Source organism: Mastigoproctus giganteus, chromosome 8 (assembly GCF_048544385.1).
Source record: "Mastigoproctus giganteus isolate SK-2022 chromosome 8, ASM4854438v1, whole genome shotgun sequence".
NCBI lineage: Eukaryota > Metazoa > Arthropoda > Arachnida > Uropygi > Thelyphonidae > Mastigoproctus > Mastigoproctus giganteus.
This window is the reverse complement of record NC_143582.1, coordinates 17,256,140-17,276,257: the sequence shown is the minus strand read 5'-3', so window position 1 is coordinate 17,276,257 and position 20,118 is coordinate 17,256,140. Positions and strand designations below refer to the sequence as shown.

General features: G+C 38.1%; 1 protein-coding gene across 1 annotated transcript in view; it reads right to left on the bottom strand.

The window, feature by feature from the left end:
• LOC150081300 (uncharacterized) overlaps positions 1-20,118 on the bottom strand; it is a 219,338-nt gene that overhangs the window by 17,784 nt on the left and 181,436 nt on the right. Inside the window, exon 6 of the mRNA XM_090380150.1 lies at positions 6,577-6,663. Coding sequence (XP_090236276.1) covers positions 6,577-6,663 — 87 coding nt within the window. The remainder of the gene's footprint in view (positions 1-6,576; positions 6,664-20,118) is intronic.

Below are 20,118 nucleotides of genomic sequence, written 5' to 3'. Positions count from 1 at the left end.
GCACCAACTGTGTTGTACTACACTTAAGGTGGTAGAAAATGAAAAAGACCTGGGAGTAATTGTGCAGTCAGATATGAAGTTTTCTGAGCAATGCAGACAGGCTGCCAGGGCAGATCATGGGGTTTTCTCAACGATATATAGGAATTTTGCTAGCAGGGAAAAGGAGGTGATTGTCCCTCTGTATAAGGCAATGGTCAGGCCACGCCTTGAGTACTGCGTACAGGCTGGAGGCCTCATTTTAGGAAGGATGCAGATTTGCTTGAGCGTGTACAGAGAAGGGCAACAAGATTGGTGAGGGGAATGAAGGGATCCTCTTGCCAAGGGAGGCTTAAGTTTTCAAATTGCAGTGGCTGGAGACTAGGCACCTGCGCGGTGATCTGATTGAGGTGTATAAGGCCTTGAATGGGTAGAGCACGCTGAATTCTTATGGGATCCTTCCAATTGTTCAGATTACAAACCTAAGGGGGGCATAAATTCAAATTAAGAAAGGACAGATGTAGAATAGATGTGCGGAAATTTGCCTTTAGTCAGCGGGTGGTTAATTGCTGGAACAAACTTCCATCTGTCATTGTGGAAGTTGATAGGTTGAATAAATTTAAGGAGGAACTGGACAGGCATTTGGAGGGAATGGTGTGATTTTTTTTTTTTTTGGCTGATGCTGCATAAGCTCATACACTTGCTTTCTTGCAGCATCACATGCCACTACTACTACTACTATACTCAACAACTTCAAGCAACAGACAAGTTTCTAAGCAAGAAAAAATTTAACAGATCAGCCCTTCAACTATGTCACATCATCCTAAACTCAGAACTTTCCTTTGTATAAGTACATCACAAATATTGGTTCCTCTGCACAAAAAAAAAAAAAAAAAAAAAACCTCTTCTAGAAGGCTCCTCTTGTTTTTTTTATCCCTTTTCTTCTGAGCAGATTCCACATAAATCTCAAATCCATCCCACCACGGAATACTGTTCCTAGATATAATGGCATCTCAAGCATTAATTAATCTCACACTCACACATACAATCTCTATTAGAAATCCAAAAGAAATGTTCAGCTTTTTTTTTTTTTTTTTGGGCTACTGTTTAGTGTATATAATTGTTTCTGTGACATTTGTAAACTAATTTTTCTTTTTTTATTTTGTCTATATATCTTCTTTAGAACAATCTTCCTCGCAGTATTTACAGTAAATTACAACATACAGAAATATAAATCCAATATTAAAAAGTGATTTCATCTAGATTCTTTTCTCAATCCATTCATGGTGCTAGAATACAAAAAGTTCTAGCAGCCTTTCAATGTATAGCATTTAAAAAAATGGGGGGGGGGGAGGAAAACATCATTATACACCTAATTCTGTTTTTACACGATAGATACGTTCCTGAAAAATACGTGTAAAAAAAAATCGTGTAAAAAAATACATTGTATTTATGGAAGAAAAGAGGATTGGTTCCGGATCTAAAAAATCAGTAAAAATAATAAAAAAAAAACACATAAAAATATTCTTTTTAAGCTTATTATTTTATTTCAACAAAATACACATGTAATAATATGTAATGAAAATGTATTAAAGTAAATTTGTATGCATATGAAATGAATTCTTCATGAACAAAGAAAATCTGTTTTACACATAAAATTTTATTCATTTTCACTTTCTGATAATAAACGGCGCATACGTTTGCGTACGACTGGAATATCACTGCTATCACTAGAAATGTTGTGGACATCGTCTTCTTCCTCTATTAATGAAATTCTTTCTGTGATCTCTTGAGCAAAATCAGCACGAGTCTCCTCTGGTGCTGATGTTTCACCGGTTTTACGAACGAATTCAGTTATTAATCGTTGTGTTCGTGTTTTGGTTAGGCCGTTATATAATTCTCTGTAATAGGCTGTCAACAATTTCAGTTCACGTTGAAACTTCTCAGCGCGTTCCTCATTAGGGTCATGTTTGACAAAATGATTACCTAATTTTCTGGCCAGTTCCAGACCTTCTTTTTTTAAATCTGCATTTAGAACAGGATCATTTTCTTCATTATCACTACGTTCTGTGGGATAAGGAGTCCCAAGGACAATCTCTAATATTTCATCTTCGCTTAGGGCTTTGTCGGTTAACAATTCATCAATATCTTCAAACGATAGATCATCGAATCCTTCTCCACCAATTTTGTGTGTCATTGTAATGATGTTGGGAAATTCGGTCGTATTAAAGATGATGGGATCTTTGCTTTTTACACATTGTGGCCAAACCGCTTTCCAACACGCATTTAAAGGCGCTGGTTTTAATTCAGTTAACGCTAATCCAACTTGATTGATACAATCCATAATTGAGAATTTCTTCCACACATCAATGACTGTTAGTGTTTCATCATTCAGTTTGTCCAAAACTTGTTAGAATGTTCGTTTTACGTAGTATGTTTTAATTGTCGCAATTATACCTTGGTCTAGCGGTTGTATCAAAGATGTAGTATTAGGTGGCAGAAATAAAATTTGTACGTTTGGGTGTTCCAAGACAGGATGGCCGGGTGCATTGTCAAGAATCACAAGAACTTTAAATTCGAGACCTTTCAAATTCATATAACGTCTGACTTCTGGGACGAAACATTTGTTGAACCATTCTGTAAAAATAGTAGTGGTCACCCAGGCCTTCTTGTTTGCCATCCAGTGAACAGGCAGTTTATTGATATCTACACCTTTCATTGAACGTGGGTTTAGGGCTCGATTTACCAGCAGTGGTTTCAACATACGATCTCCTGAAGCGTTGGAGGAAAATAATAAGGTCACATGATCCTTAGCTACCTTAAAACCACCAGCAGTTTTCTGCGATTTGGCTACATACGTTCTGTTCGGCATTCGTTTCCAGAAGAAACCAGTTTCATCTGCATTCCACACTTGATCAGGAGTGTATCCTCCATCTTCAATAATTTTTGCAAGTTCCTGCGGGAATACTTTAGCAGCCGATTCATCTGCAGATGCAGTTTCACCTTTAATTTTCATATTATGAAGAGTATTCCTTTTAAGAAGCCCTGTCATCCAACCTGTACTCGCAGAAAATTCATACTTTCTGTTTAATTGAGATGAAGTGCTTGGCTCCTTTTCTTTAATCTGTCTGTAAATTCTTAGTGCTGTTTGCTTGATGGCATTTCCATCTACTGGTACTCTTTTTTGTGACTGGTCTTCTATCCATATTACCAGAGCCTTTTCCATTTTTTCCTTGATAATATCTCTTGTATATGATGATGAATTAACACTTACTTTTGTTCCAGAACATACCGACTTCCTAATTGCAGCTTCATTTTTCTTAATAGTTCTTACGGTAGCTTCATGTACACCAAAATGCTTTCCTACAGACGTAGCCCCTTGTCCAGTTGCAAGACGATCTAAAATTTGAATTTTAAGTTCCAAAGAAATCGCTTTCCTTTTCATTTTGGTAATAGGCGAATTATTCGACATTATATAAGGGCTACCGAAAAATATCTCAGTTATAATTAATAAAAAAAGGTATGAAAAATTTGTAAACTTACAATTTATTGACTATCGGCAAAATTAATAAATTTTTATGTGCACAAATTTCACTAAAGATTCTTTCACTTTGAAATAGAGCGTACTACTAAATGTCTTCCGAAGATACAATGCACGAATACCGTAGATGTGCACCAAATTCAATAAAAACGTTGACGATTCATAGATATCTAGACGTACACATTGGTAAACAAAAGCAAGCGTTTCAAAACGCACACACTAGCCGTTATCCAATCCATTTGATACTAATATGCCACAAATTAAAAAAAAAAAATTCTTAGAATTTAGGCAAAAAAAATTCATTGAAATCGTGTTAAATCAAAATGACTCGCTTAAAAAAAAAAGAGAATGAAATATTTATTTTAAGTTCGTGTTAAATCAAATTCGTGTAAAAAAAGTTCGTGCAAAAACAGAATTAGGTGTATATTATTTTCTATCTCATTAATTCTATATTTATTTTATATTATTTTAATATAAAATAATTATATATTCTTTTATTTTCTAATATTATTTATGTTATTATTTAATATTAAAATATTAAATAATAATATAAATACAGTAGATCATCGATAATCTGAACTAATTGCGACCGGGGGTAGTTTGAACTTCCGATTTGTTCAGATTTTCGAACTCATCAAAAATACCATTCTGGAGACTAAAAAAAAGGTTTAGTAAGTTTAGAAATAAAAAAACACTAATTTGTACTTACATATATTTTTATTTGTAGGTAACAAAACAAATGAAACTTTCAGCCACATTAACACATTTATAGGCCTTTAATGAAAATAATTATTTTTTGCTACACCATTTTTGAACTTCATTTCTTTGCTGTCAGTTCTCTCACTCTTTTCAGCAAGAGCAGTTGAGTTGGACAGCATTTAGTTTATTGCTTATACCAAGCCATTGCAGCCTCTAGCATGGGCAAATGTCTCAGCATGTTTAGGCCCAGAGTTGACGTAGTTTTCGTTGTCATCCATATCATTTTCAGCAGCTCCAGTTCCTTTTACATTCACAATTTCGTTTTCATTTAAAACAGGAAACCCTGTAGCAACAATATCATTTTCCAGCTACACCCTTGCATCATTGTAATCTTCAAACCTTCGCCACAATCTTCAAACCCGGGGATTGACTGAAACAAGTTGATCATCTCGTTTGGTATTTGTCCTTTGTAGTTTTTTGTACACTCTTCAAGTTTTCGATGACTCCTTAGTCCATCGGTTGGAGGATGGAAGTAACACTTGGTGGAAGAAACATGACCGTGAATCCATCGTCTATTTTGTTTAATGTTTCCAACCAGAGGATGTGATAGCACGTTGTCTAGGATAAGCAAGACTTTGCCCATTTTGCCTTCTTGTTCACGATACTTTTTAACATTCGGAGTAAAATTGTTGGTAAACCAATCGGTAAACACTTCTGATTTTATCCATGCATTTTTTTGCACTTTATAACTCACAGGGAAGCAGGAAACATTTTTAAAACAACGGGGTTTCTTTGATTTTCCTATCAACATCAATGGCAAAGCATGAATCCCATTGGCATTAGAGCAATGCCATAGCTGTAACTCTCTTTATTCACTTTAAACCCGGGAGCAGCTGTTTCACAGCAAGATGCAGAAATTTTCGAGGCAGTCACTTCCAGTTTATTTCAGTCTCGTCGGCATTGTATACATCATCTTTGAAATATCCTTAACTTTGCATAAGATTGATAAACTTTTTGATGTGAAAACATATTTGGTGGCACCTACTAATAGTTGTATGAATGGCATCGATTTAATTGTGAAGGTAGTTACAATGAGATACAATTAAATTGATGCCATTCATACTATGATTGTAGTTCACTATCACAAACAAATAATGGTGTATTTTCACTGAACATTCTATAGTGAATTTCAAATTCTTAAATGTATTATACTTTGTGCATTTATTTTTGCTTAGTAATTATTATTATGTACATCTTTTGGCATCTCTCATATTATGGAATTATACTTCATAACTGGATTGGCATGATTGCAACACCAGGATACCTGCCCATCCACTGACAATAGGCCAATAAGCATTGAAACGGTGCCATCCGGGTGGTGGTATCTGCTGAGAATAAGTAACAATAGTAACAATCTTCTCCACTAATGAAGAAAGTTACACATTCGAGGTAGTGCAATACGTGGTAACTCTTTGTGATGTTGTTGTTGTTTGGTTTTTAAAAGTGAGTATAAATATTGTTAATTTTGTAATATTTTAATGTTTTGTTGTTGTTTGGTTTTTAGGAGCATTAGCAACTAAGGCCATATTGCTCCTGGGATAAGCGGCGGTCATTCCCTGACCTTTCCGCATCCTCCATATTTGGTGGTCATGGGCTCGAATGCTGGACTAATCAAGAAGCGTGTCCTACGCACTGCTGCTCCTGCCCACCTGGCTACAGAGGCACCAACTCTTTGTGAAGGTAGTCACAATATGAGATACAATTAAATCGATGCCATTCGTACTAAAATGCAGTTCACTATTATAAACAAAGAATAGTGTATTTTCGCTGAACGTTCTATAATTAATTAAGCTACATACAAAAGAGTAAATTTATTTTTATTTTGCTTACCTGTGGATAATATTCTTCCAATTTTCACATATCATTTAATTTTGTTAATTAGTAAGGTAATAAAGTGTAAATTTGTGCTTTATATCTTCATTTTTATATCCTGTGGATAATATTTCTCCAATTTTCACTTATTAGAATTGCCGTTTAATAAAAATCAAAATTCAATTTGTAAATGTGATCACAATAAATGGCACCTACTGTAATTATTTTCTAGCACCAGCATAAAAAAAAAGTAAATGCTGGCTCATTCGGATTATTGACATTCGGATTTTCAAAACTTTACTGCAATGGTAGTAAATTTAATCATTGAATGATTAACTGCATAGCAAGCTATTTGCATAAACTTTTAACTTCTACTTAAGATTAATTTAATAGTTTAAAAGCAGAATTTCAAATTTTTTAAAATTTTACTTTTTCATTTGAATTTATAGAAAACAAAAAAAAAAAAAAAAAAAAATCAAATTACTTACCAGCATAAGAGCCGTTTCACCGTGATCATCTTGAACATCTTTGTGTGCTCCAGCATTTAAAAGCAATTCTGCAATCCGAGTATAGCCCTATATATAAAATTTTAAATTTTAACAAATATAAAATTTATTTTCAAATCTTTTTTAAATTTATTTTAATATCACAAAGAACTGGATATAAAGGTTAACTGTCATCATATAATTGGATTTCAGTAAATCTTGGGATACTGTTTCACATAATTAATTGTAGTATAGACTGTAGCCATTAGGAACAAGTTAGTACTATGTATGAAGGGATGGTTAAATGATTAGAGACAGTAGGTATAAATGGACACTACCATTCATGGACTGATACTATGGATGGGGGTAATACACGATTTGGTGTTGGGCTCCTAACTGTTTTTAATATTAATTATCAATGAGGAATTGCAAGTTTTCTGAGGATACCAAAGTGGCAGGGTGGTTAATAACATTAATCAGGGTATGCTACTTCAAGATCTGACTAAACTAGCAGATGAGCTGAAAATGTAAACTGAGGTCCAACACTGATAAAAGCAAAGTATTTTGAGTACCAATAATCCCAAAATGATATACCATTGGGTAGTTTTTCTGGGTAGTATATTTGGTACCCAAATATACCACTTGGGTAATTGCACAGTGTAATGTAAAGTTCTCTAATAGCGCAAACAGGCTTCTAAAACAGCTCGTGGGGGTTCTGTGAAAGACAAGGAGTTTTTTTCAAAAGGTCTAAAGATAGGTAATGTACCTGGTGAGATGAGAAAAGGAAAACTTTGAACATGTGGGTTACACAGTTTGGTAACTGGATAGCTCAGAGAGGATCAGAAAATGAACAAGCACAAAATTTTCATGATAATGATACTGGAACTAAGGGCCATAAAATTTGTAAAGTTTTCTTTTAGAGCCAGCAAGCTGTTCTTCTTCTTCTTCTTCTTCTTGGTCCTTAGCTGGCAGCTGGGGGAGGCGGTTGGCCACACAACCAGTATGCTGCTGTAGGTGCCGCAGGGTTTCGGACTTGCTCTGTGATGTTCTTCCATACTTTACAATCCATGGCGTCAGTCCTGGCCTGGTTAAGGTCGAGACATCGGCTCTTCAAGTCATTTTCCACTTGCTTGGCCCACGTTTTCCTAGGCGCGGTCCGTTGGATGCTCCATTAGGTGGGTCGTTGTCTCCAAAGGAGTGTGGGTGGGTATTCTGTTCGTGCCCATTCTACATACGTGGCCAAACCATCTAAGCCTTCGCTTCTGGATTTGGTCAGCAATGGTTGGTTGCTGTTGGCATCTGGCGCAGATGGTATCATTAGTGATGCATTCACGAAGTGAGATGCCCAAAATCTGCCGCAGGCATCGCATTTGGAATACCTCAAGTTTGTTTTAATCTAGCTTGAGCCAAATCCATGTTTCTGATCCGTAAAGGAGAATGGGCAGGATCAAAGTCCGGAAGAGTCGGATTTTAGTCTTTGAGGAAATGTTGGTCCTCTTCCACAGACACCATTTGAGCGAGGCGAATGCAGTGGCCGCCTGTCCAATTCTTCTGTGGATTTCCATGGTGGATGCAACTTTCTTCTCCTGGACCAGCGACCCAAGGTATTTAAAGTCCTGTACTTGCTCGATCTGGACGCCTTCGAGATAGATGGTGGCTTGCGACCCATCTGTTGTTAGGGCCTTTGTCTTATCAGCATTGATCTTCAAACCGTATGGCCGGGCAATGCGGGCAATGTCGTAGAGGATGTCCGTGGCTTCAGAGTCATTACCAGCAAAGATAGCACTATCATCGGCAAACATCAGGTCAATCACATAGTGATCCTTGTCATATTGTATGCCCCGTCTGTTTCTGAATGCTTGCCTCATAATGGCGTCGACCACGATGTTGAAAAGCAACGGGGAGGCTACATCCCCTTGGCGGACTCCAGTTTGGATGGTAAATTCCTCAGATAAATCGTTCTGGATGCGCACCTGGCTGGTTAAACCATTGTATGCAGTTTGGAGGAGTGTGATGACTTTTTGAGGTACATGTTCGACCTCTAGTAGTTTCCATAAGGCAGGCCGACGGACACAGTCGAAAGCAGACTTAAAGTCAATGAAAACAATGACGGTTCACTGTCCACACCGGATCCTCTCCTCCATCAGCTGAAGGATGGCAAAGATTTGATCACAGCATCCTCACCCGGGTCTAAATCCCACCTGTTCTTCTCGACTGGTTTGCTCGTGATGTTTTTGCAGCCTTGACTGGATGATCTTCATAAAGACCTTTCCGATGATGGAAAGGAGGCTGATGCCACGGTAGTTCTTGCAATCCCGGTTATCACCTTTCTTGTGGATCGGTACAATAATGGCTTTCCTCCATGTTAGCGGAATTTGTTCAGTGCACCAGATGGTTTTGAGCAGTGAGTGTAGTCGGCGAAGCAGTACATCTCCCCCAGCTTTGATCGCTTCTGTGGTGACTTGGTCCACTCCTGATGCCCTGCCATTCTTTAGGGATTGTATGGCTGCTTTCACTTCTTCTACTGTAGGCTGTAATTACTGTTGTTCCAGTAATTAACAGCAAGCTGTTAATTACTGGAACAAATTACCTCGTGGCTAGGAGGCTGAAACCTGGTTAAATTCAAAGGTCAGTGGAATGGTACCTATTTGACAAGTGAGACACAGGTAGTGTTTTTTTTTTTTCTGCTCTCTCAGGTGTGTCTCTTCCTTGTGCCATATGGCTAATTCTAATACAGGAACTTTGCCAACAAGGACAAAAGTGGTGATTATTCACTTGTATAGGTATTTCAAAATTTATGTCTAAGTTTGCTGATGACAGAAATGTGAGCAGGTTGATTAATGACAGATAATAAGGCTATATTTCATAACTGGGTTGTAAATAAATTTGATATTTCATATAGGTCCCACAACAACTAGTTGTTGTTGGTGACTCTATTGTCAGGGAAATGGGGAATATACTGTGCAAAAAGGATAGGTGGAACAGGACCAGGGTATGTCCGCCAGGGGCAAAAGTTGATTATGTTGTAGGGCAGATAAGGTGATACTGTTGTACATATTGGAACTAATGACATTAAGAGTAGAATAATGGTAGAATTACTTAACAAGTACAGGTCAATTTTGAAAAAAAAAAAAAAAAAAGTGTAAGTTAGGGTTAAATTTGAATTGTCTGCAATTCTGCCCAAACAGGATAGGAGGGAGTATATGATGAGAGCCTTGTCAATCATTTTGGCCCTGGAGAGATTGTTCAAGGCTCATGGGGAAGAATTTTTCTCAGTGTGGTCTGGGCTTGTTAACAGAAGACATTGTTTCTACAGGGATGGGATACACTTAAATAGAAAGTATGCAAGAATATTTGCTGATGCTATCGAGGCAGTGTTAGGTGGGTCAGAAAACTGAGAGCTTGGGGGGATAAATGGACTGATGGGTTAACAGTATCAGATGGCAAAGATGAAAGTGATTCTTGCACTGCTTCTGACAGAATGAGCAGGAGCCAGGAAAAAAAGTTGCTGGCGATTTCAGAGACTGATGGGAGTCATCACGGAACAAGTAAACACATGGGCTGTGTTAGGGTAGCTAGGAATAAGAACAGGTGCATGTATACTTGTGTGTACACCAATGCTAGGAGTTCAGTAAATATATTTGATGAATTTAAGGTATTAGTCAAAACATCAAAGGCAGATATTGTTGGGATATCAGAGACATGGTGTCACACAGATATAAGGAATGCAGAATTGGAATTTGGGGAGCACAATGTGTACAGAAAGGATAGGAGGGGAGGAGGGGTTATGCTGTTAGTTAAGACACACAAAATCTAGGGCAGTGCATCCACTTGACATGGGTTGACAGTGCAATGTTGAGTCAGTTTGGTGTTCCATAAGACAGAGAAAACAAAATTGAGAGTAGGAGTGTGCTGTGGGCCTAATGACTCTGATGAGAAAAATGAACAATTGTACAGAGAAATAGACTGGACCAGTAAATCAGATTGTCATATAATGGGGTATTTTAACTTCCCAGATATTGACTGGGACTTCTCGGTTGGTCATTCACACAATAGGAAGGCTTTTTGAGATTTATTGGATGATTGTTTTGTATAGCAGCATGTTCGAGAGGCAACCAGAAGGAGTAATACTCTTGACCTGATTATCAGTAGTGAATCTTCATTCATTAAGAATCTGCAGATAAAGGAACCACTAGGTGCCATTGATCACAGTGTGCTGACGTGGGATTTACTCAAAGATACAGGCATACCTCGAATAACGAATAGGATGCGTTCCACGAAATTACTTCGTTAAGCGAAACTTCGTTTTCAGAGGTAAAAATACTATGGCCAGAATAGGGATACGTTCCTACGTAAAGAAAATGAAAAGCTTTTTTTTTCGAACAAAGAAAAGTTTTATTAAATAAACAGTCAACTTACATACAAAGTGAAATCACATTTTAAAATATGAGTCTAAAGTTGATTGCTTATGCTTTTTTTCTCTTTCATTTAACAATTGCCTATACGGAGTTATTGCATTTAACACTGATCGCTTAACAATAAAACTTCTTCCTAAATCAGGATCATTTTCACTAAAAAAATTTAAACGTTTTCAATGTCATTTAAGCAGCTTTTTAAATCTTTGTTTGTTAACACTTTTTCGGCAGGAACTTCTTTAACTTCGTCTTCATTATCTTTGTCTTCGTTGCCAACAAGGTTTTCTAAATCTTCCACTGAAAAACCATCATCTTCTGCATTCAATAAATTTCTAACATCCTCTTCATCGACATTTTCGAAACCTATTGATTGAGCCATCTGGATAACTTCATTTCTAATTTCTTGGATGCTATTTTCTTCTTCTAGTACAACTTCTGGCCATATTTTGCGCCAAACTCCATTTAAGCATTTCTTAGTGACTTCTTTCCAAGAACTATCAATGTTTTCCATTGCCTTTTTAATGGTGTAGTTTTTCCAAAAAGTTTTAACTGTCATTTCCTCTTTATCCTCTAGTTCAGTTAAATTGCTTAATGTTCGACGCAGATAATAAGCTTTAAATGATGCTATCACTCCCTGATCCAATGGTTGAATCAGAGAAGTTGTGTTTGCTGGAAGAAACACAACTTTGACAGGAATGCATGTGTCCAACGTGTTAAGATCAGTAGGATGTCCCGGAGCATTGGCTAACAACAAAAGAGCTTTTTCTTCAAAGTTGTTTTTTTGACAATACCATTTTACTTCAGGACAAAAGTGGTTAACAAACCAATCATTAAATAACTCCTTGGTAACCCACGCTTTTCTATTTGCTTTCCATATTACAGGTAAATTCATTTTTATGTTACCTTTTAACGCCCTCGGATTTTCTGAATGGTAAACTAATAACAATTTTAATTTATAATCGCCAGAGGCATTTAATCGAAATTGTAACATTAAACGGTCTTTAGCTGCTTTGAACCCAGCAGCTGGTTTTTCTTCAATAGAAATGAAACTTTTTGTTGGTAGCCGTTTCCAGAACAAACCGCTTTCGTCAACACTGAACACCAAATTTGGCGGAAAATTTTCACGTTCAATTATTTCCTTTAGTTTTTCTGAAAACTTATTTGCGGCTTCTCCTGTTAATTTTACACTATGAACCCTGGCCCGTTTTTTAAATTTCTCGAACCAACCACGAGAAGCCCAAAAGGTTTCCGTAATTTCGTCAGTTTGTTTAGATTTCAGGTGATTAAACTGGAATATTTTTTTTATGTTAAATGGGGCTTGAAATTGCGGACTTCGTTATATCGAAGCTTCGTTATCAGAGGTAACGTTAACCGAGGTATGCCTGTATAACTACCGTCGGGAGTAAAAGAACGGGAGCTTTCATAAAGGTGACTACAATGGTCTGAGACAGTTTTTAGAGTCTATTTAGAGGGACCACCTAATGTTGTTATCAACAGCAAATTCTAAATGGATAGCACTGAAGGAAGTAATCTCGGAAGCTACTAGGTTTTTTGTCTATACTAAGAAATACCGTTCCAGGTTTAGGCCTAAATGGATGTCAGGTGAACTAATGAGACTCGTGGCAGAGAAGAAAAATAAATGCAATGCATATAAATCATCAGGTGACACAGAAGCCTATGGTAGATATAAGGTGGTATGTAATGAAGTCACAAAGGAGGTTAGGCATGTGAAGGCATATTACAAGAAATCTTTGCCAAAGATGAAAGAAAGAAAGCAAAGAGTTCTTTACATATGTAAACTCTAGAAGGAAGGGGATGAATCAGACTGGTCAAATTGATATCAATGGTTCAATTGTTAAGGACCCTGCTCAACCTTACAAGCTGAATGAGTATTTTGCATCTGCATTCACACATGACGAGTTATTCAGGGAGTGGAATGCCAGAAGTTTATCAAACTCTGGCAGGGAGCTAAATGATTTTGTAATAACTTAGAGCAAAGTGGAGAAGAAATTGTTGAAATTAAACATAAGAAAGGCATCTAGGGTGGATGGGATCTACCCAGTTATATTAAACGAGGCAGCAAAGGAAGTAAGCAAACCCTTAGCCATAATTATGAGAGATTCCTTGGACTCGGAGGAATTCCCTATGGACAGGAGATGTGCAAATGATACCCCAATTCATAAAGGGTGTCACATATAATTGTAAACCTGTTAGTTTAGCTTCTGTTCCAGGGAAATTAATAGAGACACTGGTTAAAGAAGCATTGCAGGATCATCTAGATCATCTAAGACCGCAGTAGTAGCTAAGACACACCATGGGTTTGTTAATGGGAAGTCTTGTCTGACCAATTTTATTGGATGCTACAATGAGGTCACAAAGGAACTGGATGCAAAAAAATAATTTTGATATCGTATACTTGGATCTCAGGAAAGCTTTTGATACAGTTGCACACGGAAAACTACTGTACAATTTGGAGCGGTATGGCATTAAAGGCAAGTTACTGCTATGGATAAAGGGATAGTTGAGTGGGAGGAGTCTGCTGAAGAGGCTAGTGGGAGCCAGACGTGTTCAAAGGTGCTAAGTGGATTTTCTTATTTACTGATTTGAAACTAATTGTTTTTCTAAAACTTTTGATTTAAATTTAGTAGTATAGCATTATTTTGTGATTTTCTGATTAATCTGGTGTATTTATTCTTTACTCGGCCTTGCAATTGCATAAAAGTATCGGTAAGTGTATGATATCCACGTGTTACAAGTTGCAGCTCTGCTGAACAAGTAGTTTTTTAGCCATATTTAGCCGCTTTATTGACCAATTGATACATCAAATTATTTTCTATAAGTAGCTTATAGACCTAGTCAGGATCGCTAGTTTATTCTGAATTGAGATAGCGAGATTTGGAAGTTAATTAATACTTAAGTGTCGGTAGATTTACCGTTTGTAACTTGTGCATTTGTTATACGATACAACGTTATATCCCGAACTAGATAGCATTAGTATAGTATGTAATATAATATTGTCAATTAATCAGCAAAATCTATTAATTTTGTTAAACTTCGTTGTCAATTAAATTGTACTTTTAATTAAATACATATAACGACTTAGATTACAAACGTAACATAATTAATTAATACATAACTTGATACGGAAGTTATATAAACGGAACTACAAGTTTAGGGTTATAATTTTGTACTGAAATTGAAATTTTATTGAAATTAAATCAAAATCATGACTCAGACCAGAGCAGCAAAGCAAAAGGCCCAAGCTAATAGGAGTGCTATGGCTCAGAGGAGAACTGAGGGGGGGCAGTTGCCCTCTGAATCACAGCCTTTTAAAATGCACTGCTTGCATGATGTTTGTGGAGCAATTGGGTACGGGACATGATATTGCCATGGGGGATGTCTTTGTGTGTGCAAAGACATCCCCCATGCAAAGAGTGTAACAAAATCAGGCAACAACTCAGCGTTGTTATGGGCCTTGAAGGACAGGGTGGATACCCTCGAAGGATCTAAAGTGAGGGACCCATCAAGCTCTCAGCTGCCCACATCAACGCCACAGCTTGCACATGGTCATCACGCAACACAGTGGCAACCCCCAGGGCAGAATGCACTGGTCCCACAGGAACTAGTAGTTGTTGGTGACTCTATTGTCAGGGAAATGGGGAACATGCTTTGTAAAAAGAATAGGTGGAACAGGACCAGGATATGTCTGCTAGGGGCAAAGGTTGATGACGTTGTAGAGTGGATATCATCTTTTAAGGGCACAAAAGGTGATATAGTTGTGCACGTTGGCACTAATGGCACTAACTTAAAAAGTACAGGTCACTGTTGAACAAAAGCCGAGAATTAGGGTTGAATTCGAAAGTGTCTGCAATTCTGCCCAGACACGATAGGAGGGAGTATATGATGAGGGCCTTGTTGATCAATTCGGCCCTGGAAAGATTGTGCAAGGCTCGAGGGGTAGAATTTTTTTCAGCCTGGTCTGTACTTGTTAACAGGAGAGACTGCTTCTACAGGGATGGGATACACTTAAATAGAAAGGGTGCAAGAATATTTGCTGATGCTATTGAGGCAGTGTTAGGTGGGTTGGAAAACTGCTAGCTTGGGGGGGGGATACAAGGATTAATAGATTAACAGTAGCCACTGGCAGAGGTGAAAGTAATTCTAAGCACTGCTTCTATTGGAATGAGCAGAAGTCTGGAAAATAAGATGCAGGATATTTCAGAGACTGCTGGTAGTCACTGCAGTACAAGTAAACACATGGGTTGTGTTAGGGTAGCTAAGAAAAAGAACAGGTGCATGTATACTTGCATGAACACCAATGCTAGGAGCTTGGAAAATAAATTTGATGAATTTGAGGTATTGCTCAAAGCATCAAAGGCGGATATTGTTGGGATATCAGAGACATGGTGTCACACAGAAATAAGGAATGCAGAACTGAAATTTGGGGAGTACAATGTTTACAGAAAGGATAGACAGGATAGGAAGGGAGGAGGGGTTATGCTATTAGTTAAGAAACATAAAATTCAAGGAAGTGAAGCCAGTCGACATCTCTGGACAGTGCAGTGTCGAGTCCGTTTGGTGTGACATAAGCACTGGTAGATCAAAATTGAGAGTAGGAGTGTGCTATAGGCCTAATGACTCTGATGAGTATAATAAGAAACTGTAAAGGGAAATAGAGTGGGCCAGTAAATCACAAAGTCTTATAATGGGGGATTTTAATTTCCCAGATATTGACTGGAATTTGTGGGTTGGTCACTCACACACTAGCAAGGCTTTGTGGATTTATTGGATGATTGTTTTCTACATCAGCATGTTCGGGAGGCAACTAGAGGGAGTAATACTCTTGATTTGATTATCAGTAATGATTCTTCATGCATTAAGAATCGGCAGATAGAGTAACTACTAGGTGGCAGATCACAGTGCTGAAGTGGGATTTACTCAAAGAGGTAACTACCATCAGAGGCAAAGGGAAGGGTTATTGCTTTTGTAAAAGTGACTACGATGGGCTGAGACAGTATTTAAATTCTATACAGTGGGACCAACTGATGATGTTACCAACAGCAAATTCAAAATGGGAAGCATTCAAAGAACTTATCTTGGAAGCTACTAGGCTTTACATACCAACTAAGAAATATTGTTAAAGGTTTAGGCATAATTGGATGTCAAATGAACTAATGAGAGATGGCAGAGAAAAAATATGCATGGGATACATATAAATTAACACATGACACAGAAGCCTATGATAGATATAAGATGGTCTGTAACCAAGTTACAAAGGCGGTTAGGCAGGCGAAGGCAGATTACGAGAAATCTTTGGAAAGGGATGCAAAGAAAAACAGCAAAGAGTTCTTTAGTTATGTAAACTCTAGAAGAAAGGGGATGAATCAGATTGGTCCACTTGATATTGATGGTTCAACTGTTGATGATCCTGCTCAGGTGGCTAACAAACTAAATGAATATTTTGCATCGCCATTCACACATGAGGAGTTATTCAGCAAGGGGAATGCCAGAGGTGTATTCAACTCTGGCAGTAAGCAAGATAATCTTGTAATAACTGAGAGTAAAGTGGAGGAGAAATTGTTGAAGTTAACACAAAAATTAACCCGGGGTGGATGGGATCTATCCAGTTATATTAAAGGAGGCAGCAAAGGAAGTAAGCAAACCCTTAGCCATAATTATGAGAGCTTCCTTGGACTTAGGGGAGGTATCCATAGACTGGAGATGTGCAAATGTGACTCCCAATTCACAAAGGAGGATCAAAGGCTGACACAGGTAATTATATACCTGTGAGTTTAACTTCTGTTCCAGGAAAATTAATGGAGGCACTAGTTAAAGAAGCACTGCAGGAACATCTAGACAAGACTTCAGTTATAGCTCGGACACAGCATGGTTTTGTTAAGGGGAAGTCTTGCCTGACCAATTTCATTGGATACTATGATGCAGTCACAAAAGAACTGGATGCAGGGAATAACTTTGATATTATATACTTGGATCTTAGAAAGGCTTTTGATACTGTTGCACATGGAAGACTGCTGCACAAATTGGAACAGTGTGGCATTGGTGGCAAATTGCTGCTATGGATAAAGGGGTGGTTGAGGGGGAGAAGGCAGAGAGAAGTAATCAATGGACATCTGCTCATCGTGGACTAATGTTATTAGTGGAGTCCCTCGGGGTCCAGTGTTGGGTCCATTATTGTTTTCTGTATTTATAAATAATATTGATGATGGCATATCAAGCTAAATGTCCAAGTTTGCAGACGATACAGATGTTGGCAGGGTTGTTAAGGAGACTACTGATGCTATGCTGCTGCAACAGGATCTGGAAAGGTTGAGCAGATGGGCTGAGAGGTGGCAAATGAAGTTGAACATTGACAAATGTAAAGTACTACATATGGGAAACAGCAACCCCAGAGCAACGTATCAACTCTGTGGTACTACACTGACAGCGGTAGAGAATGAAAAGGACCTGGTGTTAATTGTGAAGGCAGATATGAAGTTCTCTGAGCAGTGCAGCCCGGCTGCAAGAGTAGATCATGGTGTCAATGATATACAGGAATTTTTATAGCAGGGATAAGGAGGTGATTAGTCCCTTGTATAAGGCAATGGTCAGGCCACACCTTGAGTACTGTATACAGGTCTGGAGGCGTCATTTCAAGAAAGATGTAGAGCTGCTGGAACGAGTACAGAGAAGGGCAACAAGATTAGTGAATGGAACAAAGGGTTGCTCTTACAAAGAAAGGCTTAAGTTTTGCAAATTACAGTGTCTGGAGACTAGGCATCAGCAAGGTGATCTGATAGAGGTGTATAAAGCCTTGAATGGTTTGAGCATGCTCAATGCTGATGAGATCCTTTCTCTTGCTCAGAATAATCACATGCGAGGGCATAAATTCATATTGAGGAAAGACAGATGTAGGATAGATGTGCGGAAATTTGCCTTTAGCCAGCGGGTGGTTGGTTGGTGAACAGACTTCCATCCCTTGTTGTGGAAGTTGATAGCCTAAATAAATTTAAGGCTCAGCTGGACACTGAACAGGTATTTTCAATGAGGGGTGAGGTGGAAGTTTTTTTTTTTTTTTTTGGCTGCATAAGCTTGCTTTCTTGCATCATATGCCTCTGCTAATGCTAATGCCAAGACAGTGTTAATCAATGGACACTGCTCTTCATGGACTAATATTATTAGCGGAATGCCCCAGGGTTCAGTTCTGCGCCCCGAGTTGTTTTGTGTATTTATTAATGATATTGATGAAGGTATATCAGGCTTAATGTCCAAGTTTGCAGGTGATACGAAGGTTATCAGACTTAATGTCCAAGTTTGCAGGGTTAATGACACTAATGACAGTAGACAGTGACAATGATATACAGGAATTTTTCTAGCAGAGATAAGGAGGTGATTATCCCTCTTTATAAGGCAATGGTCAGACCACACCTTGAGTATTGTATACAGGTCTGGAGGCCTGATTTTAGGAAGGATATAGAGAGCAGGGCAACAAGATTGGTGAAGGGAACAAGGGGTTTCTCTTACAAAGAAAGACTTAAGTTCTGCAAATTGCAGTGTCTGAAGAAAAGACACCTGAAGAAAAGATTGACATGTACAAGGCCTTGAATGATTTGAGCAAGCTCAATACTGATGGGATTCTTCCTCTTGCCCAGATTAGTCACCTGAGAGGACAAATTCAAATTGCTGCAGAATAGATGTGTGGAAATTTGCCTTTAGCCAGAGGGTAGTTGATTGCTGGAATGAATTTCCATCTGTAGTTGTAGAAGTTGATAGCTTAAATTAATTCAAGGCAGAACTAGATAAACGTTTGGAGTAAATGGATGGGTGAAATGGGAAGGGGTTTTTTTTTTTTTTTGGCTGATTCTATAAAAAAGCTTGCTTTCTTGCATCATATGCCTCTGCTAATGCTAATGATAATAAAGTATTATTTATTATCATTCTTAATGCATGAAGAATCACTGCTGATAATCAGATCAAGGGTATTACTCCCTCTGGTTGCCTCTCGAACATGCTGCTGCTGTAGAAAACGATCATCCAATATATCCACAAAAGCCTTACTAGTATGTGAGTGACCAATCTACAAGTTCCAGTCAATATCTGGGAAGTTAAAATCCCCCATTATAAGACATCCTGATTTACTGGCCCATTCTATTTCTCTGTATAATTGTTCATTGTACTCATTATGGTCATTAGGTGTATAACCTACTCCTAAACCTCATTTTAGCTTTCCTAGTGCTTATGTTACACAAAACTAACTCAACACTGTACTGTCCACCCATGTCAACTGAATGCACTTCCTTAGATTTTGCATTTTTTTACTAACAGCATCACCCCTCTTCCCCTTCTGTACACATTGTACTCCCCAAATTCCAATTCTGCATTCCTTATCTCTGTGTGACACCATGTCTCTGATATCCCAACAATATCTGCCTTTGATGTTTTGACCAGTACTTCAAATTCATCAAATTTATTTATTAAACTCCCAGCATTGGTCTACACGCAAGTATATATGCACCCATTTTTACTCTTAGTTACCCTAACACACTCCATGTATTTACTTATTCCGTGATGACTCCCAGCAGTCCTTGAAATCCCTAGTACCTCGCTTTCCAGGCTGATGCTTATTCCAATAGAAGCATGGCAAGCACTGTGGCTTCTGCTAATCTATTAGTCTGTGAATTCTCCGCTCCCAAACTAGCATTTTCCTAACCTATCTAATGCTGCCTTGATTGCACCAGCCCTGAAGGTTGCCGCTGTGTTGCCTGATGCACAAAAGTGAGCTCTGGTGTTGAATTGGGCAGCTGAGAGTTAAGTTTGATAGGTCCCGTCATTTCAATTCTTTCGAGGGCATCTACCCCATTCTTCAAAATCTCACAGACATACATCAGAACACTGAGTTGGCACATAATTTCTTGACACTATCTGCATCTAGCACACACAAAGACCCTATCAAGCACACCCAAAGATCACATCCTGTTTTGTAAGGTTTTTAAAATGTTTTAGGCTGTGATGCATTAGAATCGCCCCCTTGGGTTCTCCACCAAGTTACAGCACTCCTACTTTGTGAGAGTTGCAATGCTCCATTAGTCTGGGGCGTTATTTCCGTTTAATTACGATGCAATTAATTAACAAT